General features: G+C 44.0%; 1 protein-coding gene across 3 annotated transcripts in view; it reads left to right on the top strand.

The window, feature by feature from the left end:
- Positions 1–6,953: 6,953 nt before the first annotated feature.
- Positions 6,954–24,454, top strand: part of LOC124038641 (F-box only protein 11) — a 45,546-nt gene continuing 28,045 nt past the window's right edge. For 2 of the 3 annotated variants that reach the window (XR_006839393.1, XM_046354724.1), the window contains exons 1-4: positions 6,954–7,270; positions 20,022–20,152; positions 22,458–22,539; positions 22,856–23,000. Coding sequence is in view for 2 of the 3 variants with exons in the window: in XM_046354724.1 (XP_046210680.1) it covers positions 7,183–7,270; positions 20,022–20,152; positions 22,458–22,539; positions 22,856–23,000 (446 nt within the window). In the remaining variant the exon portion in view is untranslated. The remainder of the gene's footprint in view (positions 7,271–20,021; positions 20,153–22,457; positions 22,540–22,855; positions 23,001–24,454) is intronic. The other variant, XM_046354725.1, reaches the window with a different exon arrangement.

The following is a 24,454-nucleotide window of genomic DNA, read 5'->3' as shown; positions in this document are numbered from 1 at the left end:
TTTGCCACCAACCTCACAACATGGGCTCTATACAGTTGTCAGTCAGGAACTAAGCATCATGACAGCTGAACACAAAGGAGGGGACCTCTGCTGATAAGTTTGTACTTGTGATTGGTAAAGAAGTATGTTTTTATTACACTGATTTACATAGACAGCGGAGCTGTGATAAAGGCCACGTACAGGAGTACTGCTGTCTGTAGGATTATTTGACTGGCATTAGCAGATCAACTCATGGTTCGAATCACAGTGACTCTTGGGGTGCCCAACGTGTCTTATGGGTGCCAGATGTCAATATCTTTGAGGGGGGCCGTATTGATATTTCAATTCTCATGGGGGGCATGTTTTATTTATTTTTTATTTTACCTTTATTTAACCAGGCAAGTCAGTTAAGAACAAATTCTTATTTTCAACGACGGCCTGGGAACAGTGGGTTAACTGCCTGTTCAGGGGCAGAACGACAGATTTGTACCTTGTCAGCTCGGGGGTTTGAACTCGCAACCGTCCGGTTACTAGTCCAACACTCTAACCCTGCCGGGTAGCCTCGTGCCCCTTCTAGCTCCCCTGTAAATCCGAACCCTGTACACAATCGTGTGTCAGGGGAAAGAAAAGGGTCATCCTGTCTATCCTACAGCAGGCAATCGGTTGTGTCAGATATGTCAGGAAGAGTGTAATAATAAACCTATGCCATCTTCTACTTCAGACAACACAACGAAAACACATTGACCAAATATATTTCCCCAATATCAGATGAATTGACAAATTACCTCGATCTACTTTGAAATGGAGTAGGCCTATAGCGCATGGCTTGGGCTTCAAATCAAATCCAATCTTTGTTGCATGCCCTGAATTCAACAGGTATACAGTGAAATGCTTACTTACAAGCCCTTAAGCAACAATGCAGTTAAGAAAAAAAATGAAATAAATATAACTAATAATTAAGGAGCAACAATACAATAACAGTAGCGAGGCTATATACAGGGGGTTCCGGTACAGAGTCAATGTGGAGGCTATATACAGGGGGTTCCGGTACAGAGTCAATGTGGAGGCTATATACAGGGGGTTCCGGTACAGAGTCAATGTGGAGGCTATATACAGGGGGTTCCGGTACAGAGTCAATGTGGAGGCTATATACAGGGGGTTCCGGTACAGAGTCAATGTGGAGGCTATATACAGGGGTTCCGGTACAGAGTAAATGTGGAGGCTATATACAGGGGGTTCCGGTACAGAGTCAATGTGGAGGCTATATACAGGGGGTTCCGGTACAGAGTCAATGTGGAGGCTATATACAGGGGGTTCCGGTACAGAGTCAATGTGGAGGCTATATACAGGGGTTCCGGTACAGAGTCAATGTGGAGGCTATATACAGGGGGTTCCGGTACAGAGTCAATGTGGAGGCTATATACAGGGGGTTCCGGTACAGAGTCAATGTGGAGGCTATATACAGGGGGTTCCGGTACAGAGTCAATGTGGAGGCTATATACAGGGGGTTCCGGTACAGAGTCAATGTGGAGGCTATATACAGGGGGTTCCGGTACAGAGTCAATGTGGAGGCTATATACAGGGGTTCCGGCTACAGAGTCAATGTGGAGGCTATATACAGGGGGTTCCGGTACAGAGTCAATGTGGAGGCTATATACAGGGGTTCCGGTACAGAGTCAATGTGGAGGCTATATACAGGGGGTTCCGGTACAGAGTCAATGTGGAGGCTATATACAGGGGGTTCCGGTACAGAGTCAATGTGGAGGCTATATACAGGGGGTTCCTGTACAGAGTCAATGTGGAGGCTATATACAGGGGGTTCCGGTACAGAGTCAATGTGGAGGCTATATACAGGGGGTTCCGGTACAGAGTCAATGTGCGTGGGCACCGGTTAGTCAAGGTAATTGAGGTAATATGTACATGTAGGTAGAGGTAAAGTGACTATGCATAGATAATAAACAGAGTGTAGTAGCAGTGTAAAAATGGGGTGGGTGGGAACAATGCAAATAGTCTGGGTAGCCATTTGATTAACTGTTCAAGAGTCTTATGGCTTGGGGAAAGAAGCTGTTAAGCCTTTGCTCTAGGGTGCTTGGTAATCTTTTGGGCCTTCCTCTGACACTGCCTGGTATAGAGGTCCTGGATGGCAGGAAGCTTGTCCCCAGTGATTTACGAGGCCATACGCACTACCCTCTGTACTGCCTTGCGGTCGAGTCCAAGCAGTTGCCATACCAGGGGGTGATGCAATCAGTCAGGATGTCCTCGATGGTGCAGTTGTAGAACTCTTTGAGGATCTGAGGACCCATACCAAATCTATTGAGTCTCCTGAGGGGCAATAGGCGTTGTCGTGTCCTCTTCACAACTGTTTTGGTGTGTTTGGACCATTATAGTTTGTTGGTGATGTGGACACCAAGGAACTTGAAGCGCTCAACCTGCTCCACTACAGCCCTGCCTATGAGAGTGGGGGTGTGCTCGGTCCTCCTTTTTCTGTAGTCCACAATAATCTCCTTTGTCATAGTTATCCTGGCACCACTGCCAAGTCTCTGACCTTGTCCCTATAGGCATTAACCATATACAATGGGGTAAAAAAGTATTTAGTCAGCCACCAATTGTGCAAGTTCTCCCACTTAAAAAGATGAGAGAGGCCTGTAATTTTCATCATAGGTACACATCAACTATGACAGACAAAATGATACATTTTTTCCCAGAAAATCACATTGTAGGATTTTTAATTAATTTATTTGCAAATAAGAAAATAAGTATTTGGTCACCTACAAACAAGCAAGATTTCTGGCTCTCACAGACTCTTCTTTAAGAGGCTCCTCTGTCCTCCACTCAATACCTGTATTAATGGCACCTTTTTGAACTTGTTATCAGTATAAAAGACACCTGTCCACAACCTCAAACAGTCACACTCCAAACTCCACTATGGCCAAGACCAAAGAGCTGTCAAAGGACACCAGAAACAAAATTGTAGACCTGCACCAGGCTGGGAAGACTGAATCTGCAATAGGTAAACAGCTTGGTTTGAAGAAATCAACTGTGGGAGCAATTATTAGGAAATGGAAGACATACAAGACCACTGATAATCTCCCTCGATCTGGGGCTCCACGCAAGATCTCACCCCGTTTGGTCAAAATGATCACAAGAACAGTGAGCAAAAATCCCAGAACCACACAGGGGGACCTAGTGAATAACCTGCAGAGAGCTGGGACCAAAGTAACAAAGCCTACCATCAGTAACACATTACGCCGCCAGGGACTCAAATCCTGCAGTGCCAGACGTGTCCCCCTGTTTAAGCCAGTACATGTCCAGGCCTGTCTGAAGTTTGCTAGAGAGCATTTGGATGATCCAGAAGAAGATTGGGAGAATGTCATATGGTCAGATTAAACCAAAATATAACTTTTTGGTAAAAACTGAACTCGTCGTGTTTGGAGGACAAAGAATGCTGAGTTGCATCCAAAGAACACCATACCTACTGTGAAGCATGGGGGTGGAAACTTCATGCTTTGGGGCTGTTTTTCTGCAAAGGGACCAGGACGACTGATTCGTGTAAAGGAAAGAATGAAAGGGGCCATGTATCGTGAGATTTTGAGTGAAAACCTCCTTCCATCAGCAAGGGCATTGAAGATGAAATGTGGCTGGGTCTTTCAGCATGACAATGATCCCAAACACACCGCCCGGGCAAATAAATTAATTTAAAATCCTACAATGTGATTTTCAGGATTTTTTTCTAATTTTGTCTGTCATAACTGAAGTGTACCTATGATGAAAATTACAGGCCTCTCTCATCTTTTTACGTGGGAGAACTTAAAAAATTGGTGGCTGACTAAATATTTTTTGCGCCACTGTAGGCCTATAGCCCATGGCTTGGGCTTCATTAACCATATGTAACAGTATAACTTTAGACCGTCCCCTCGCCCATACCCGGGCGCGAACCAGGGACCCTCTGCACACATCAACAACAGTCACCCTCGAAGCATCGTTACCCATCGCTCCACAAAAACCGCGGCCCTTGCAGAGCAAGGGGAACCACTACTTCAAGGTCTCAGAGCAAGTGTTGTCACCGATTAAAACACTATTTAGCGAGCACCACTGCTAACTAAGCTAGCGTTTCACATCCGTTACAAATCAGCTGGGCTTGACAATCTGGACCCTCTCGTTCTAAAATTATCTTCTGCCCTTGTTGCGACCCCTGACCCCTGGAGGCTGAGACCCCTCCTGTCTCAGCCTCCAGTATTTATGCTGCAGTAGTTTATGTGTCGGGGGGCTAGGGTCAGTTTGTTATATCTGGAGTACTTCTCCTGTCCTATTCGGTGTCCTCTGTGAATCTAAGTGTGCGTTCTCTAATTCTCTCCTTCTCTCTCTCTCTTGGAGGACCTGAGCCCTAGGACCATGCCCCAGGACTACCTGACATGATGACTCCTTGCTGTCCCCAGTCCACCTGGCCATGCTGCTGCTCCAGTTTAAACTGTTCTGCCTTATTATTATTCGTCCATGCTGGTAATTTATGAACATTTGAACATCTTGGCCATGTTCTGTTATAATCTCCACCTGGCACAGCCAGAAGAGGACTGGCCACCCCACATAGCCTGGTTCCTCTCTAGGTTTCTTCCTAGGTTTTGGCCTTTCTAGGGAGTTTTTCCTAGCCACCGTGCTTCTACACCTGCATTGCTTGCTGTTTGGGGTTTTAGGCTGGGTATCTGTACAGCACTTTGAGATATCAGCTGATGTAATGTACGAAGGGCTATATAAATACATTTGATGTTACTAGTCTGTTCAACCTCTCTTTCGTATCGTCCGAGATTCCTAAAGATTGGAAATCTTCCGCAGTCATCTCCCTCTTCAAAGGGGGTGACACTCTAGACCCAAACTGTTACAGACCTATATCCATGCTGCCCTGCCTTTCCAAAGTCTTCGAAAGCCAAGTTAATAAACAAATCACTGACCATTTCGAATCCCACCGTACCTTCCCCGCTGTGCAATCCGGTTTCCGAGCTGGTCACGGGTGCACCTCAGCCACACTCAAGGTGCTAAATGATATCCTAGCCGCCATCGATAAAAGATAGTACTGTGCAGCCGTCTTCATCGACCTGGCCAAAGCTTTCTACTCTGTCAATCACTGTATTCTTATTGGCAGACTCAACAGCCTTCGTTTCTCTAATGACTGCCTCACCTGGTTCACTAACTACTTTTCAGATAGAGTTCAGTGTGTCAAATCAGAGGGCCTGTTGTCTGGACCTCTGGCAGTCTCTATGGGGGCACCACAGGGTTCAATTCTCAGACCGACTCTTTTCTCTGTATATATCAATGATGTCGCTCTTGCTGCTGGTGATTCCTTGATCCACCTCTGCGCAGACGACACCATTCTGTATACATCTGGCCCTTCTTTGGACACTGTGTTATCTAACCTCCAGACGAGCTTCAATGCCATACAACTCTCCTTCCGTGGCCTCCAACTGCTCTTAAATGCAAGTAAAACGAAGTGCATGCTTTTCAACCGATCGCTGTCCTCACTCGCCCTCCCGACGAGCGTCACTACTCTAGACAGTTCTGACTTAAATAGAATATGTGGACAACTACAAATACCTAGGTGTCTGGCTAGACTGTAAACTCTCCTTCCAGACTCATATTAAGCATCTCTAATCCAAAATTAAATCTAGAATCGGCTTCCTATTTTGCAACAATGCCTCCTTCACTCACACTGCCAAACATATCCTCGTAAAACTGACTATCCTAGCGATCCTCGACATCGGCGATGTCATTTACAAAATAGCCTCCAACACTCTACTCAGCAAACAGGATGCAGTCTATCATAGTGCCATACGTTTTTGTCAGCAAAGCCTCATATACCACCCACCACTGCGACCTGTATGATCTCGTCACCAGACCCACTGGCTCCAAGTCATCTATAAGTCTTTGTTAGGTAACGCTCCGCCTTATCTCAGCTCACTGGTCACCATAACACCCACCCGTAGCAAGCGCTCCAGCAGATATATCTCACTGGTCATCCCCAAAGCCAACATGTCCTTTGGTCGCCTTTCCTTCCAGTTCTCTGCTGCCAATGACTGGAACGCATTGCAAAAATCTCTTAAATTGGAGACTTATATCTCCCTCACTAACTTTAAGCATCAGCTATCTGAGCAGCTCACCAATCGCTGCAGCTGTACACAGCCTAACTACCAACCTCATCCCCAAATAGTTTTTATTTACTTTTTTTGCACACCAGTATTTCTACTTGCACATCTATCACTTCAGTGTTAATTTGCTAAATTGTAATTACTTCACTACTATGGCCTATTTATTGCCTTACCTCCTTACTCCATTTGCGCACACTCTATATATTTTTTTTTCTATTGTTATTGACTGTACGTTTGTTTATCCCACATGTAACTGTGTTGTTTTTTGTCGCAATGCTTTGCTTTATCTTGGCCAGGTCGCAGTTGTAAATGAGAACTTTTTCTCAACTGGCCTACCTGGTTAAATAAAAGGTACAGATAAATAAATATATATATATATAGACCTATAGCCCATGGCTTGGGCCTCATTAACCAAATATAGGCCTATAGACCATGGCTTGGTATTCATTAATCATATATAATCTTATAGACCATGGCTTGGGCTTCATTAACCATACAGGCCTTTGTTCTTCAGTCCTATTGTGGGCTACTAGCTAGCCCCCCCCCTGCACAGGACACATGCTTTTATGATTCAGTAGACTGGTCTGTACAGGAGACCCACGGGGTGTGCAGGGTTTGGTTCCAGACCAGTACTAACACACAGGTAATCGTGATGATTAGGCTACAGTAGGCTAATAATAGCAATCGTTCAGAAGGTAAAGTGAGTCCATATAATAGCCTTTCTTGTTTCAGTCCCAGTCAGTCAATTTCAGACATTACAGACACACATTCCTATTTGCAGTGGCAGAAAAAAACGGCCTACTTCGATGTGCTATTGGTGGATAGTCTTCCCATGTGATGTTCTTGTTGTCGGACGGTCGCTGTGTGCTAATGGCTCCTCCTGCAACAGTGATACGGAGCTGAGCAAGGGTTGCAGGGGCAACGCAAAAATATATATTTTTCTCGAGCTGCAGGAAAGGGGTGACTTATTGCGCAATGTTTAAGAAAAAAACATTTTAGATTGCGTGCTTAGACGTCGTTCTAACTATAGAGAAGGGTTTGATTTATTTTATTCTAAACACCGCAAATGAACTCCGTCAGAGCAACCAGCAGAAGACCCAGGCGAGTGTCGAGGCCGCGCCCGGTACAGCCGGAAAGGAACAACCAGGAAAGAGGTAATGCATGTAACGTCACCTCTAAGCTAACTGGGCGCTTTTGAAACAATTTCAGAAATACGTTGGTTCGGTTACTTGTTGACTCAAATTAAACGTTTGAATATAGCTGTGGCTTTAAAAAAAAAATGGGTTGAAAACGTCTTTCCCTTTTGGTGGAGACTGTAGGAAACGCCGAGGCTTCTTGTTCTGTCGACAATCTCTTAGGCCGCGCTTTGTTTGGCTTGGTTTGCTCCTAGACCTTAGCGAATCCTTGCTGATCTTGACTAGACTACACGTCGTAGAAGAATGCCAGCTAACTAGCTAGATTGCTCAAACGCACCAACGACAATAATACACGTCTAATAATGGTTAGCCCACGAGTTTGTCATGAGGTAGTTTTTTTTTCTATTTGTTGGTAGTCTCGCTAGTGTTTATTAGCATGTAAAGTTAGCCAGCTGGCTAGTACGCTAACGTAACAAGCAAATTGGCAACCCATGATGACGTTATCTGTAGACAACTAGCCAGGAACTACGCCTTTGTTTGAATAGCTCTTAGGAAAGTATCAAAGTGCACATTTACTTACAATTGTTGTTAAATTAGCACATTGGCGGCACATTTGACTTTCTTCTAATTACGCCTTCACTTGTTATTAACTTAACCAAAGTTGCGTTTGGTCTGGAGACGAGTTGTTTGTGTTGGCTAGCTAATATTAACATTAGCTAAAGCAGTTAGGGAGTTGTTTTTAGGTGGCTATCTAGTCACGTCACAAATTGTAGAGAATAATATTGGTTATTATATTCAGCATGGATAGTTCAATTAACTACATAGTAGCTGAATAAATCACGTTTTAGTTGTGGTTAACGTTACTCTCGCATAAGCTAAATTAGACAGTTAGCTAAATTAGCTTGACGCATCTAAATTTGCTAGCCAGCTTATCCAGTTTGTCAATGTCTGGCTGTGTTGGGATGGACATCTGACGGTCGGACACCCATTGGCGTTGTGTCCCGAAGCGCACAGTGGGTTAGCAATGTGGTAACCAGGCAATCTTTCGAAAGATAACGTTTCAAAGGTAAACAAATGTTTATGTTCCATGTGCGATAATCTAAAAATAGGCTCACTACCGGTACTTTGCCAACTGATGTTTAGACAAAGATGACTTTCTAAATGCAGGGAAATTTCACCTGAAGGGACCGACCATCACGTCAGCAGAGCTTTTTGTGAGTGCTAACGTTAGGTGATTCAGTTGGCCTGATAAAACTAGGTTTACTACAGTCAATTTGCCAGCTACGTTATTGTAATAACTATAAATGAACGTGACTAGCTAACTAACTTGTTGGATAAGTGACAGCCAGCACTAGTAGTAAACGTTAGCTGAGGCAGCTTCAACATAGTCAAGGCAGCTGTTCAAATGGTGATCTGAGGCCTCTTTGAATTGCAGAGGTGCATGTAACTTTTGCTAGCTAGGTTATATTGGCTGCGTTTACACAGACAGCCCAATTCTGATATTTTGGGCAATTATGAATTAGTCTGCATCCATTACTCCATACCACACCCACTACCACTTTAACTACATGCTGCGGACACTGCCATTAACGACTGCTAGCCAGGACACCGACACAGTGTCCTTCGCCAACGCCTGCGGAGCACTGCTTTCCCAGTTAATTTAATGTTACGGTAAGTGTAGTTGAGTTGGCTACACTAGCTAGCTACTTTGCGCGCCATAAAGTTAAGAGCTGCGGGAAAGCAGTGCTCGGGAAGCGAAGGACAGTGTACCCGTTTCCCTGCTAGTTAGCTACTTACCGTACTGTTAACAGAACTACCGGAAAGCAGTACATGTCGGCGGGGACAAAGGACACTACCTAGCAGCCTTCTCCTGTGGTTATTTTGTTGTTGTTGTTGTTGTTGTTGGGGGGCTGTTGGCATCCTTCGTTGATGTATTACCGCCACTTATTGTGCTGGAGTGTGGAGCAGAGACAGCGCTAGTAGCCTCAATAGCAGTGGCCACAGCATGTAGTAACCACAGTCTGCAGATATGTTATTGCAATTATTACCTAAAAAGCTGCTCTGATTGTTAGAAATATACCTCCAATAGTTAGAAAATATTTTCTCCTAATTAGTTATGCTGCGTTTAAACAGGCTGACGATTCTACTTTGACTAACATTAGTTTACATATTCCATTTGTTTTGTTTTAGCCGCGACAGTCTGAAAACGTTTGCGAACAGTCTGAGAAGGTAGTGTGTGGCGAATGGAAGTGTCTGATTTGGGTCTAAACTGCCACTAAAAAAATAATCAAGTGGCCATGTAGACTTTCAATTGTAGGAATTCAATTTAGTAGTAATTGCCAAATCATTTTCAGTTTGAACATTGTCGCTAAAAAGTCAGTAATCCTTACAAAAAGTAGTTTGATGTTTCACTAACGTTTTGGAATGTGTATTCAAATCGTTCAACTGAAATTGTTACTCTGGCAAAATGTTGACTGCAAACAGAAGCCTTGTTAGACTCGCCTCAGATCTTTTCACATCAGATCTTTTTCAAAACTGAAAAAAAACAATTAGTGAAATAAAGATCTGAATTTGGCTGCTGTCTAAATGCAGTTTTAGGGAAACATATGAAGTTGAATAAGAATGTTTGCGACTGGCATTTGTGAACTGGGCTCGGTCTTCTTCAGATGTGGAACGCATACACTGGAATAGAGATTAGCCCTAGGCTACATTTACAGATTACAGGCCTACATATAGACATTTGCATTCATCGGCCTGAAACACTGTTTTGTTTTCGTTACTACCACCTCTTAAACTATTTGCAATCCATGTATCTGGTATTATATTAGATCTTCATTTACTTTTGTACCTTAAAAACCTGAAATGTAATTTAGCTGATGTTGGCAAAATCATAAATGTGCCCCTGTTGCCAATTTCCATTGATCTGTTGGATGATTAACTAGTGGGGCACAGGAACCATGACAGGAACAATGCAGCTAGACCCTGGCTGTCTTTTTAGTAAGTGAACCCAGTTTCTTCCTATCGTGGTCTTTATTCTGTCGACTCCCCACCACCCCCAGGATCCCATCTCTAGTCTTGGTTTGTTCCCCAGTAATGATACATTGATGATGCTATAATGAAGGTGGAGCACAACCCGACACACTACGTGTCCTTTGTAGTGCTGACCCCATTTAGTCGACTGGTCGATTGTTTGGTCGATAGGCTGTTAGTCGACCGAGATTTCTTTAGTTGAGCAGTTGCAATTTTGTCATGGTGCACAAGACACCCATCTGATTCGCGCCTTACTCAGTGGTCTAAACCATTGTGGAGTCCACAGGGATGGCACAGTCCATCACTCTAATACATGTGATACTGACATTTTATATAGTTATATTATATAATGATGATGGTGCAACGCTAATAAATAAATAATTTAATAACCTGCGCTTTCCTCTGCATTCGCTGCCCACGGTTCTGAAACGTAATCTTCAGTGCGGTGTAGAATTGGCACCTTTTCCAATGTTGCTATGTGCATAATAGCAAAATTAGCCAGCATATTGGGATTGAGAACATTGCGGCGGAGGCAGCAGCAGAGACGAGGAAAAAGTCTATGCCTTAAACCCTATTCTGACGGGATTAGTTTTACTGGCACAAGACACCACAACTATAATTTTTGTCCCGTCCGAATCTGCCATATCAATCATATGTACTTTGCCAAAGAGTTACAAATCCAGCCAGAATAATCTAATGTTTTTTTGCAAACTCCAAGGTCCTCTGATAATACCAGTCCCATGCGAATCAACATCCCTGTATTTTGAGATAAATGTCTGAGTTTGACAGGTGTTGCTCATGGTTTGAGCAAGAACTAACTGATTGGATACATAGGCCTTCATATATAGGCTACATGTATCAACTTTCACAGTGAATGCTTTTGTTCATATGTTTTGTGTGTATTTATGGAATATTGTCAAATGCATCAGTAAAAAATATTGCACATATTTAATGTTACCCTTGCTGTAAATGGATCACAAAGCAGCATACAACTGCCTCAATATTTTGAAATGGAAAGTTCAGTTTTGCATCCACAGCCTTAACTAATTTTAAGTGCACTGTTTAGCTCACATCTGAAGGCTGGGGGCATTTAGGACATCTAAAATATCCTAATGATTCTTTTTTAATCAATCTGTTATTTTACCAGGTAAGTTGACTGAGAACATATTCTCATTTGCAGCAACGACCTGGGGAAAAGTTAGAGGGGAGAGGAATGAATAAGCCAATTGTAAACTGGGGATTATTAGGTGACCGTAATGGTTTGAGGGCTAGATTGGGAATTTAGCCAGGACACCGGGCGGGGTTAACACCCCTACTCTTACGATAAGTGCCATGGGATCTTTAATGACCTCAGAGTCAGGACACCGGTTTAAGGTCCCATCCGAAAGACGGTACCCAGCAGCATCTGGTCTCCCATCCAGGAACTGACCAGGACCAACCCTGCTTAGCTTCAGAAGCAAGCCAGCAGTGGTATGCAGGCTGGTATTCTGCTGGTGAGGGTGATCATGATCATAATAATACTTTCTCAGTTCAAATATTTTGGTGACAGTATACCAAAGATGGTTTGGTACAGTTCAGAAACTTGGGAACCAAGCTCTAATTATCAATGTAGCCCAGTTATCGCCTGGGCTCAATTTTAAAAAAAGAAGGAATTACAGGGGGCAGTTTGGAAAAAAACGAATCACGTCCGAGTCATCCTCTGGAATAATGGAATTATGGGGTAATAATTACATAACCAACATTCTCTAGTATTACTAGTCCTGTGCGACTAGTGCTTAGCCTAGTTGTATAAGAAAATTGAGGATCGAGCAAACCCCAACTTAATTAGGTCTATAAATCAATAGCCTAACTGTTAAATGTGCCTGGCTATATGTCATCCATATACAGTGCATTTTCATCAGTATTCAGACCCTTTACTCAGTACTTTGTTGAAGCACCTTTGGCAGCGATTACAGCCTTGAGTCTTCGTGGGTATGATGCCACAAGCTCGGAAACATCCGTATTTGGGGAGATTCTCCCGTTCCACTCTGCAGATCCTCTCAAGCTCTCAGTTTGGATGGGGGGAGCGTCGCTGCACAGCTATTGTCAGGCCTCTCCAGAGATGTTCGATGGGGTTCAAGTTTAGGGTCTGGCTTGGCCACTCGAGGACATTCAGAGATTTGTCCCCAAGCCACTCCTGCGTCGTCCTGTTGGAAGGTGAACCTTTGTCCCAGTAGGAGTGCCTGAGCGCTCTGGAGCAGGGTTTGACCAAGGATCTCTCAACTTTGTTCTGTTAATCTTTCCCTCGATCCTGACTAGTCTCCCAGTCCCTGATGCTGAAACACATCCCACAGCATGATGCTGCCACTGTCATGCTTCACTCTAGGGATAGGTTACCATGGTAATGCAACTCAAGTCTTGTGCCTGTGAGATTGTCTAATAGCTGCGTTGTCTTCTCTTTCCTAGCAGTTGAAACTCAAATGTTGAATAACAACCTAGCTCATGAAAAAAACTATGTAAATTAGACCAACTTTTATGCCTGTGCAGAGCGCTTTTAAAAACAAATCTTTAACTCCGCTCTTCACTTGTGCACAGTCCCGAACCGGGCAGTGTTGCAGCTCGAAGTGGGATAGGATTCATAGTTCTTTGACTTTGCACGATTCATTTACCAGCTATGAAACAAAATGGCAGAAATACTTTGTAAAATAAATGCTCCAATATACTTGACTATTTTTATTAATGAATACAAGTGAAGTGCTCACTCTGTGGCATCCTGACCACCCCCCAAAGAGCTGGTGAAATAGACATCTTATCCGCCAATGCCAAAATCTACCCGCAGGTGGCGGGTGTCAATTTTAGGCCCTGCGTGCAACTATAGCTTTCCTCAACAGAAAATTCATTAGTGCAACACATTTGGCAGAAAATAGCTTAATTTTTATCAGATGACAACAGAAGTGCAACATTATTTGACTAGCAGCCACACAAGTAAATGAGCTTACAATGAAAAAGCAAGATATTTTTCGCAAGTGATGCATGGCCATCATATTTCTAATGTTAATAATAGAATGTAGCCAGCTACATTTCCTAATGTTTTTATTGAAGTTAATCTTGCATTTTACTGGACAAAATTATGCTACACTATGCTGATAGAATGCCAGTTCGTGAATTCTCATCCAAGTGGAGAATTGCAACTGAAGCACAAAATTATTCTGATGCCGACTAGAAATTACAATAATAAGCATTTTAGATCTTAAGCAGTTTATCTTTCTTCTTTGAGAAAACAAAGAATTGTGCGTTTACGCGACCCTGTAGAACACTGCTGTGCATACGCCTATACGCTTTGCACTATGATAGACACTAGAAGGCTCTGTGCAACATTGCTAGAAGGCTGAACTTTAATCTGTTGTATCTCTCCCAACTTTTGTCATAGGATTTCATTCCCTCAGGAAACAGCAGAATGTCTCAATGATGATATATATGTGTGTGTGTATGTATGCATACTCAGTTTATCAGGTACACCCCTCTAGTAATGGCTCAGGGGCCTACTTTGTCTACAGAACAGCCTGAATTCTCTTGGGCATGGAAACATTGCTCCAATGGTATCAAGGGACCTAACATGTGCCAGAAACTTGCCCCACACCATTACACCGTTGACACCAGGTAGGATGGGACTATGGCCTCATGCTACTTACGCTAAGTCGGACCAGGTGCTGTTTTTCCACTCAATTGTCCAGTGGTCTGATCGTGTGCCCACTGGAGCTGCTGCTTCTTGTTTTTATCTGATTGGAGTGGAGCCAGGGTGGTTGTCGGCTGTAATAGCTCATCCGTGACGAGGACTAATGAGTTGTGCTCCGAGATGCCGTTCTGCATGCCGTTATTCGCCAGTTTGAGGCCCACCTGTTAGCTTGCACGATCCTAGCCATTGTCCTTTTCATATCTCTCATCAACAAGCTGTTTTGCCCCACCACACTGCTGACTGGATGTTTGTTTGTTTGTCGCACCATTCTCGGTAAAGCCTAGACACTGTCATGCGTGGAAAGCCCAGGAGGCCGTTTCTGAGTTACTGGTGCCTGGCACCGAGGATAATGCCACGCTCAGTTGTTTAGGTCACTCATTTAGCCCATTCTTACTTTCAATCTACACAGTAACTGAATGCCTCAATTCCTGTCTGCCTGCTTTATGTAGAAAACCACAGCCTCGTGACTGTCTGTAGGAGCAAACCATTTTCTTGAACGGGTTTAGCTAATAAACTTGCCACAGTGTATATTGGCCCAGAGCCATATATATATATATATCTCTATCATGTGATGTAGCCTATGTGTGTCTATGGTTAGGCTTGATACAAACTGACAGGGAAGGTTTCACAGGGTCTGTCTGTGTGACACATTCATAGACGTTCTGACCCTGATGCCCTGAGGGGTCGCCTAGTTCACTAAGCCAGCTGATTTGCCATATCTTGTTTGTACAACTGACAGTTCAGGCTATTATCATTGTCATGTTGTGAATCGTTTGCACCATGTCTTCCAGGCAAAAGACGTGGCTTTTTCCGGTGAAATTCTGACCTGCTGCCTCTGAAACTATGATGTGGTTTTGATGATGTAATGGTCTTTGGACCTAGTGAAGGTCACGGATTAGAAGTTTAGTAGTGGGAAGGACTGGTCTGGAATCATTGCTGTTCTAGATTTTCTTCCCCGTTGCCATTAGCCTACGCCCCCAAACAACTCAACTCTTTATTGCTGATCGGCCTGCTCCTGTTCGTCAAGCCTGGAATCTGATCCCTTCTCAGAGTTCAATAGTCATGAACAAGGCCTAAATTAACTTTTTGTTATATTCAACCATGGTGGCAGGCAGATGAAAAAAATCTATCAGCCACTCAGATTGTTAACCAGCCAAAATACCCCCCCCCCCCCCCCCCATAATTACATAAACTGATGACCATTCCTTGTATTGTTTCCAGAACAAGAAATGTATTAGTAAGAAGTAATGTGGCATATTGCTCAATTTCATTGGTTATTTTAACCCAAATATCAGATGAGAAAAAATGTTCAGCAGCTCCTTTAAGGGCGGGAGGTTACCGTGGTAATGTGGCCACGAGGTGTGTGAGAATGTGACTGAGCAGTTGACAGCTTCTCTCCCATCAGTGGAAGCAGCACATTCAAACTAACAATAAACAAAACAATGTAAATAGCCAAGAAACATGCACAAAAAACAGCCATAACAATGACACTTTGCTGACTTGAGTAAATTAGACCAATGTTTGTCTGTGCCAGCGCCTCCAAAAATGAATCTGTGTTTCACTCAGTATGCCAAGCTGTTGTGCAAAGCTGTTGCTGCGCAAGGTGGAATGTAGGATATGTATTTATTTGTGCTATAAGCAGCTATGAAACAAAACAGCAGAAATACTTTGAAAACAGTTACTTTAGCGTTTTTTTTGTTGCTAGAAATCGCAACTCGCACATATGCCCATACTTGACTATTCACAAATGCGAATGCCAACGTGGCTGTTGAAGTAGACATTCTTACCCGTCAATACCTAAATCCTACCCGACAATTTTATGCCCTGGTCATGAAGCTGCTGCTTGCAAATACATGATAGGATAGAGGATGGTTTTGTTGTTGCTACCCTCTAGGGAGATCTTTGTAACTGATCTAAGTATATTTAGTCTGTGGCATGCAATATTCTGAAAGGCCTCTCAGCCATGTGTAATTTGTGTAGTTTGCTTCCCAGACACACCAAGCCCTGCCCCCTGTCACTCGAGCAGTGGTTCTTGCTCACTGTTATATTTACGAGAAATTTCCATGCTGTTCCATTAGGTCAAATGCAGTCAACAGATTGTTCCAAACAAGAACAATGCTTCTTTCCACTTACTATAAATCTTTCCAATTCATGAGAAGGCTTTTTCCCCCCTTCTAGTAATTCTATGATCAGCACACATCACCATCCATGCGTCTCTGGTCATGCTATCCTGGTCCCCTGGGTTCTATCACCTGCTCTGTTCAGCACAATTGTTGATACTCAATAGACTGGGTCACGTTCAGTTGGCAGGACATGTCCTATGAGAACTCGAAGGGGAGGTTAATGGTTTCACCCAGACAGATTCATGAAAGCCACCATCGCAAGTAATAAACCATGCAAGTGATATTTTCTATTGGTTACTTTTGTTAGGTAGCATAAATAGGTAGGCTGCTAGCATTGATCACTGGTCTGTGTGAATGAAGCCAGATGGTAAAATGTCCATTTCATTCAGATATTTGCACATGCATATTTTGTATTTTTGTATGTACATTTAAAAAAAAAATAATAATAATCATGGAATATCTACATAGGCGTACAGATGCCCATTATCAACAACCATCACTCCAGTGTTCCAATTGCACGTTGTGATAGCCTTTTAAAATGATAAATGTGAATTAGCTAATTGATTGTTAGAAAACCCTTTTGAAGTGAAGAGGTGACTCTAGGATGCTGGCCTTCTAGGCAGAGTTGCAAAGAAAACCCCATATCTCAGACTGGCCAATGAAAAGAAAAGATTAAGATGGGCAAAAGAACACAGACACTGGACAGAGGAATTCTGCCTAGAAGGCCAGCATCCCAGAGTCGCCTCTTCACTGTTGACGTTGAGACTGGTGTTTTGCGGGTACTATTTAATGAAGCTGTGAATGGGAACTCAAGTGCCATCAGGCGCAGGGAAGTCAAATTACTCACTGCTTCGTCTATGGATCCACAGCAGGGACTCCTAGCTTGACTGCAGATGAATGGAATGTGGCCAAATACTCTGCTGTCAGTCATAGAGATCTGAGAAGCAGGCCGACTTATTGAACTCCTCTCTGTTAAAGATTTTGGAGCTGTGCAAAGGAAATGTGGCTCGCTGCATTGCAGCCGTAGTCTGGCATTTCTACTAGTCATAGCCTATGCAGAGTTCTCAGGACTAGCCTCGATTTTATTCTAGCCATGTCCTCTTATTTACCTGTTCTCCTTTATAAACAAGGCTACTTCACACATTGTCACAGGAAAAATGTTATTGAATTGACTGTGAATGGTTTACTATCATGTCATTGTTATGGCTTTTTTTCAAGTGTGTGTGGCAGTCAGTGGCGTTTTTAGATGAGGAACGATGATAAAAAAATGCTTCATGAGGATGGCCTTATTTCTATCACAGCATATTGGTTGACTGTCATTCATATTCCCTTCACCCAGCTCAATAAAACATCGCTAGGTTTAGGCCTACTACTTGATACACACATTTCCCTGTACCCATCTTTAGGTTGCTACAATCTAGCCTATGAATGAAACTATACAGGGTGCCATGGTCGAGAAATTTTAGTAATCAAGGTGACAGTGACACATTCAATACCTGCTTTGCACAATCTTGCTTGCATCTAGCTGATCTAGGGTGTAATTGTTAGTCCAACAGTTTCTATTGAACAAATTCAGGTATGTTTTCCCCATTCTGTTTGCTTCCGTTTAAGAAACATTTTCCAACAGAATCGGGGGAATGAATACATCCCTGAGCACACGCAAAGTTCATTTTCATATCAGCCACGTAAAAACAGCACAAATCACTCCGCTCATTGTGTGTATACAATTCCTTCTCGCATTCATCAACTCGCTCTCCTCACCTTTTCCTATTGCTTGTGGACCTCAGTGCAAAAATGTACCTTTTATGATAAAGCATTCCATGCATCATTGCATTTGCAGACTTATATAAGATGGCCTACTATTCCGGATCTTCATAATTTAGACTAATAAAATAACCCAATCACTGTTTGCAAAAAAGACTGCATGGCTGAGTGCATTGTGGCATAGAGTAAGGCTAGGCTATAGGCCTGGGATGGGCAACTCCAGTCCTCGGTGGCCTGATTGGCGTCACATTTTTGCTCCAGCTAACACACCTGACTCCAATAACCAACTAATAGTGGTCTTCAGTTTAGATAGCAATTAGTTTAGTCAGCTGTGTTTGCTAGGGATGGGGGCGAAAAGTGACACCACTCCGGCCCCCGAAGACTGGAGTTGCCCATTCCTCCTATAGGTTATATAAGATACGCTTCTTGGCCTTTTTATAAACACATTTCATGCAATTCTATTACTTTATTTTACTGGAGACAGTAGCAGGGTCTTTTTTACAGGGTAGACTACTCTGCTGACACTGACAAACAGATCAATAAAAACAACGTCTGATCTATAGAATAAGCCTATGAGAAGGTGAGCCACAAATTGCCTACAATATGACATCCATCTAACCTGGAGGAGGAAATGATTGTCCAAAAGCGAACTTTCAAGTGCCACTGACCCAACAATGATAGTGAATATGTGCACACTGGGGATATGAGCCAATAAGATGGGCTATATCAAGGGTACTCAATTTACCCTACGAGGGCTGGAGCCTGCTGGTTTTCTTTTCTACCGTAAAATGATTTGCACACACCTGATTTTCCAGGCTTAAATTGGTGCCTGATTAGAGGGGAGCAATGAAAAAATGCAATGGAATTGGCTTCGAGGGCCAGAGTTGCGTTAGCGGGGCTTATGCTGTTCAATCAATTAAGTAGAGAATTTTTGCTAACTATAAAATACAGATTAGTCTTTTCATTGTCTTCTCTTTACAATAATAGCCATTTGCTTTCCAAACTATGATGTCATATTGTGAAATGCCTGGCTGGGTCTCTACTTTTCATTGATGGTCGCAATTCAACAATCATCTTTGGTATTTGCCGTGCGTGCTACCCAAATTGTGTGTCCTTCCGACTGCATGCTATGCGATGGAAGAAAAAAAAAAACATTTATAGCTTTTTCTTTTAAAAGAAGCTAATGATCATCTGTGGCCAAAGCATGCTTTCTGATGTCAGCCTATTTTGAATGATTTTATTTACTTCTGTATAGATAGGAGTAGGTGACTGTTATTCAATTTACCACCTATGTCTGTATCACACTTCAACACAAATGACCACTGGATTGATACGAATACCTGCCAGGCAGAGGCTACTTTGTAGTTAACTTTTAGTTGCATTTCCATCTACCAGAAGACGTTACGCTGTCATTGGCATCGCTAACGACTACACAGCGGTAGACATATGCCCTACACGCACACGGGCATTCCCTTGCCTTTGTATTTTTTTTAATGTGTGTTGCACTGCCAAGTCAAACGGTTGCAAAAGCAATGTTTTGGTCACAATATCGAAAACTGAGATATATGGTTGTTTTGACTCTCCTCTCTTCCTCTCCAGATGAGGACGTCCCTGCAGATAGGCTTGTTCTGACTCTCCTCTCTTCCTCTCCAGATGAGGACGTCCCTGCAGATAGGCTTGTTCTGACTCTCCTCTCTTCCTCTCCAGATGAGGACGTCCCTGCAGATGGGGTTGTTTTGACTCTCCTCTCTTCCTCTCCAGATGAGGACGTCCCTGCAGATGGGGTTGTTCTGACTCTCCTCTCTTCCTCTCCAGATGAGGACGTCCCTGCAGATAGGCTTGTTCTGACTATCCTCTCTTCCTCTCCAGATGAGGAAGTCCCTGCAGATGGGGTTGTTTTGACTCTCCTCTCTTCCTCTCCAGATGAGGACGTCCCTGCAGATGGGGTTGTTCTGACTCCTCTCTTCCTCTCCAGATGAGGACGTCCCTGCAGATAGGGTTGTTCTGACTCTCCTCTCTTCCTCTCCAGATGAGGACGTCCCTGCAGATAGGGTTGTTCTGACTCTCCTCTCTTCCTCTCCAGATGAGGACGTCCCTGCAGATGGGGTTGTTTTGACTATCCTCTCTTCCTCTCCAGATGAGGACGTCCCTGCAGATATGGTTGCAGAAGAATCCGGTCCAGGAGCTCAGAATAGTCCTTACCAACTTCGAAGAAAGTCTCTACTACCCAAGAGAACAGCAGCGTGTCCAGCAAAGACTAACATGGAGGTGAGTCATAAGCATGGGATATGTTCCAAATGGCTCCCTATATAGTGAAGAACGTTTGACCAGTAGTGCACTATACAGTATAGGGTGCGGTTTTGGACAGACCCTATGTGTGATGTACAGTGCCTTGCGAAAGTATTCGGCCCCCTTGAACTTTGCGACCTTTTGCCACATTTCAGGCTTCAAACATAAAGATATAAAACTGTATTTTTTTTGTGAAGAATCAACAACAAGTGGGACACAATCATGAAGCAGAATGACATTTATTGGATATTTCAAACTTTTTTAACAAATCAAAAACTGAAAAATTGGGCGTGCAAAATTATTCAGCCCCCTTAAGTTAATACTTTGTAGCGCCACCTTTTGCTGCGATTACAGCTGTAAATCGCTTGGGGTATGTCTATCAGTTTTGCACATCGAAAGACTGACATTTTTTCTCATTCCTCCTTGCAAAACAGCTCGAGCTCAGTGAGGTTGGATGGAGAGCATTTGAACAGCAGTTTTCAGTTCTTTCCACAGATTCTCGATTGGATTCAGGTCTGGACTTTGACTTGGCCATTCTAACACCTGGATATGTTTATTTTTGAACCATTCCATTGTAGATTTTGCTTTGTTGGAAGACAAATCTCCGTCCCAGTCTCAGGTCTTTTGCAGACTCCATCAGGTTTTCTTCCAGAATGGTCCTGTATTTGGCTCCATCCATCTTCCCATCAATGTTAACCATCTTCCCTGTCCCTGCTGAAGAAAAGCAGGCCCAAACCATGATGCTGCCACCACCATGTTTGACAGTGGGGATGGTGTGTTCAGGGTGATGAGCTGTGTTGCTTTTACGCCAAACATAACATTTTGCATTGTTGCCAAAAAGTTCAATTTTGGTTTCATCTGACCAGAGCACCTTCTTCCACATGTTTGGTGTGTCTCCCAGGTGGCTTGTGGCAAACTTTAAACGACACTTTTTATGGATATCTTTAAGAAATGGCTTTCTTCTTGCCGCTCTTCCATAAAGGCCAGATTTGTTCAATATACGACTGATTGTTGTCCCACCTCAGCTGTAGATCTCTGTAGTTCATCCAGAGTGATCATGGGCCTCTTGGCTGCATCTTTGATCAGTCTTCTCCTTGTATGAGCTGAAAGTTTAGAAGGACGGCCAGTTCTTGGTAGATTTGCAGTGGTCTGATACTCCTTCCATTTCAATATTATCGCTTACACAGTGCTCCTTGGGATGTTTAAAGCTTGGGAAATCTTTTTGTATCCAAATCCGGCTTTAAACTTCTTCACAACAGTATCGCGGACCTGCCTGGTGTGTTCCTTGTTCTTCATGATGCTCTCTGCGCTTTAAACGGACCTCTGAGACTATCACAGTGCAGGTGCATTTATACGGAGACTTGATTACACACAGGTGGATTGTATTTATCATCATTAGTCATTTAGGTCAACATTGGATCATTCAGAGATCCTCACTGAACTTCTGGAGAGTTTGCTGCACTGAAAGTAAAGGGGCTGAATCATTTTGCACGCCCAATTTTTCAGTTTTTGATTTGTTAAAAAAGTTTGAAATATCCAATAAATGTCGTTCCACTTCATGATTGTGTCCCACTTGTTGATGATTCTTCACAAAAAAATACAGTTTTATATCTTTATGTTTGAAGCCTGATATGTGGCAAAAGGTCGCAAAGTTCAAGGGGGCCGAATACTTTCGCAAGGCACTGTATGTGGAAAGACGGCAAACAATATTTAAGTGGCTACATGCCTGAGTCACCGAGAGGTGGTGGGTCATTCTGTGTCCTCGGGTAGGGTCCTGGGTAAAAGGGGCTTCTGCTGCACCTTCAACTAGCCACATCATTGTGGAATGTTCAGATAGAAATCTGTTATGCAGAATAAACATGATGCGTCTCTGACATAGAATAATGTATCATATCAGCTCTACTCATTACATATCTATTTGTTTGCCTGCTGAAAATGGATCAGCTCACCTAACCTGGACTGAGTGCTGCTGGTTATAAATAAATATTGCAAAAAGCTGTACTCTGACCTAGACTAGTGAGCAATATCAGCATTCCACCCACAATGGTGTCTTCTTAAGCATGAGGCTCCCTTTTACCCATGGGCTGAATTTGAGAATTAATCTTTCCTCTGCATAATTGATAAGTATTTCGCTAGCGGTGGTGATTAATTGAAGAACTTAATTTATTAAAAACAATGCTGAAATATGAATACGGTTGTTTTTAAGCAGCTGATCATGGTCTGTTCCATCAAAACGTGTCAGCTGTCAAGGCTTATAACAATATTTTTTTCTTTCTATACGCAGGGTGCTTCCACTTCAGCCACAGAAGACTTTGGCCATCGGGCAAAGCGTGCCAGAGTGTCAGGAAAGTCTCAAGATTTAACAGGTAAAATAATACTTTCTAACATTGTTTTTGTTTAATTTCTATTTATTAGAATCTCTTTCAGCCCATCCCAGGATAATCTTCCAAATGTCTGTAAAAGACAACAATGACGTACACACTACAGTAAAACCAAGGACAAATGTTTTGGTGAATAACATGAGAGAATTATGAGGTTGAAAATGATTTATGAGAATTGGAGGTTGAAAATGCCCCTACTCTCTGTATTGGACCTTGTTTCTGTCCATCTCCTGTTATTATTTTGGATGTGTGAATACCTCCTCCATTAATAAAGTTTCCCTATGGTTGTGTTCATCACTAGCAGCTCCCGCAGAGCACTACCTCCAGGAGAAGCTGCCAGACGAGGTGGTTCTGAAGATCTTCTCCTACCTGCTGGAGCAGGACCTGTGTCGCGCAGCATGTGTCTGCAAACGCTTCAGCGAACTGGCCAATGACCCCATCCTCTGGTGAGTGGCTGGTTGGCTGTCTGCTGGACTGGGTTGGTTGGCTGTCTGCTTTGACTGGGTTGGTTGGCTGTCTGCTTTGACTGGGTTGGTTGGCTGTCTGCTTTGACTGGGTTGGTTGGCTGTCTGCTTTGACTGGGTTGATTGGCTGTCTGCTTTGACTGGGTTGGTTGGCTGTCTGCTTTGACTGGGTTGGTTGGCCGTCTGCTTTGACTGGGTTGGTTGGCCGTCTGCTTTGACTGGGTTGGTTGGCCGTCTGCTTTGACTGGGTTGGTTGGCCGTCTGCTTTGACTGGGTTGGTTGGCCGTCTGCTTTGACCGGGTTGGTTGGCCGTCTGCTTTGACTGGGTTGGTTGGCCGTCTGCTTTGACTGGGTTGGATGGTTGCTTGGCTGGCTCTCTGCTTGGATGGTTGCTTGGCTGGCTGGTTGGTTGGCTGTCTGCTCGGCTGGCTGGTTGGTTGGCTGTCTGCTCGGCTGGCTGGTTGGTTGGCTGTCTGCTCGGCTGGCTGGTTGGTTGGTTGTCTGCTCGGCTGGCTGGTTGGTTGGCTGTCTGCTTGTCTGGTTGGTTGTCTGCTTGGCCGTTTTGTTGCTTGGCTGGCTCTACTTGGATGGTTGCTTGGCTGGCTCTCTGCTTGGTTGGTTGCTTGGCTGGCTGTCTAGTTGGTTGCTTAGCTGGTTGGTTGCTTGTCTGGCTGGCTGTCTGTCTGCTTGGCTGGATGGTTGGCTGTCTGTCTGATTGGCTGGCTGGTTGGCTGTCTGCTCGGCTGGCTGGTTGGTTGGCTGTCTGCTCGGCTGGCTGGTTGGTTGGCTGTCTGTCTGTCTGCTCGGCTGTCTGTCTGTCTGCTCGGCTGGTTGGTTGGCTGTCTGCTCGGCTGGTTGGTTGGCTGTCTGCTCGGCTGGTTGGTTGGTTGGCTGTCTGCTTGTCTGGTTGGTTGTCTGCTTGGCCGGTTTGTTGCTTGGCTGGCTCTACTTGGATGGTTGCTTGGCTGGCTCTACTTGGATGGTTGCTTGGCTGGCTCTCTGCTTGGTTGGTTGCTTGGCTGGCTGTCTAGTTGGTTGCTTAGCTGGTTGGTTGCTTGTCTGGCTGGCTGTCTGTCTGCTTGGCTGGATGGTTGGCTGTCTGTCTGATTGGCTGGCTGGTTGGCTGTCTGCTTGGCTCATTGAATGGCTGGCTGTTTGGTTGGCTGGCTGGCTGGCTGGCTGGCTGGCTGGCTAGTTGGTTGGCTGGCTGGCTAGTTGGTTGGCTGGCTGGCTAGTTGGCTGGCTGGCTAGTTGGTTGGCTGGCTGGCTAGTTGGTTGGCTAGTTGGCTGGCTAGTTGGTTGGCTGGCTGGCTTGCTGGCTAGTTGGCTGGCTAGTTGGCTGGCTGGCTTGCTGGCAGGCTGGCTGACCTCTTGGTTAGGCTAGTTGGCTGGCTGGCCTTTTGGTTGGCTGACCTTTTAGTTGGTTGGCTGTCTGG

The sequence above is a fragment of the Oncorhynchus gorbuscha genome, linkage group LG06 (assembly GCF_021184085.1).
Source record: "Oncorhynchus gorbuscha isolate QuinsamMale2020 ecotype Even-year linkage group LG06, OgorEven_v1.0, whole genome shotgun sequence".
In the NCBI taxonomy this organism is placed as follows: domain Eukaryota; kingdom Metazoa; phylum Chordata; class Actinopteri; order Salmoniformes; family Salmonidae; genus Oncorhynchus; species Oncorhynchus gorbuscha.
This window is presented reverse-complemented; position numbering and strand designations above follow the sequence as displayed.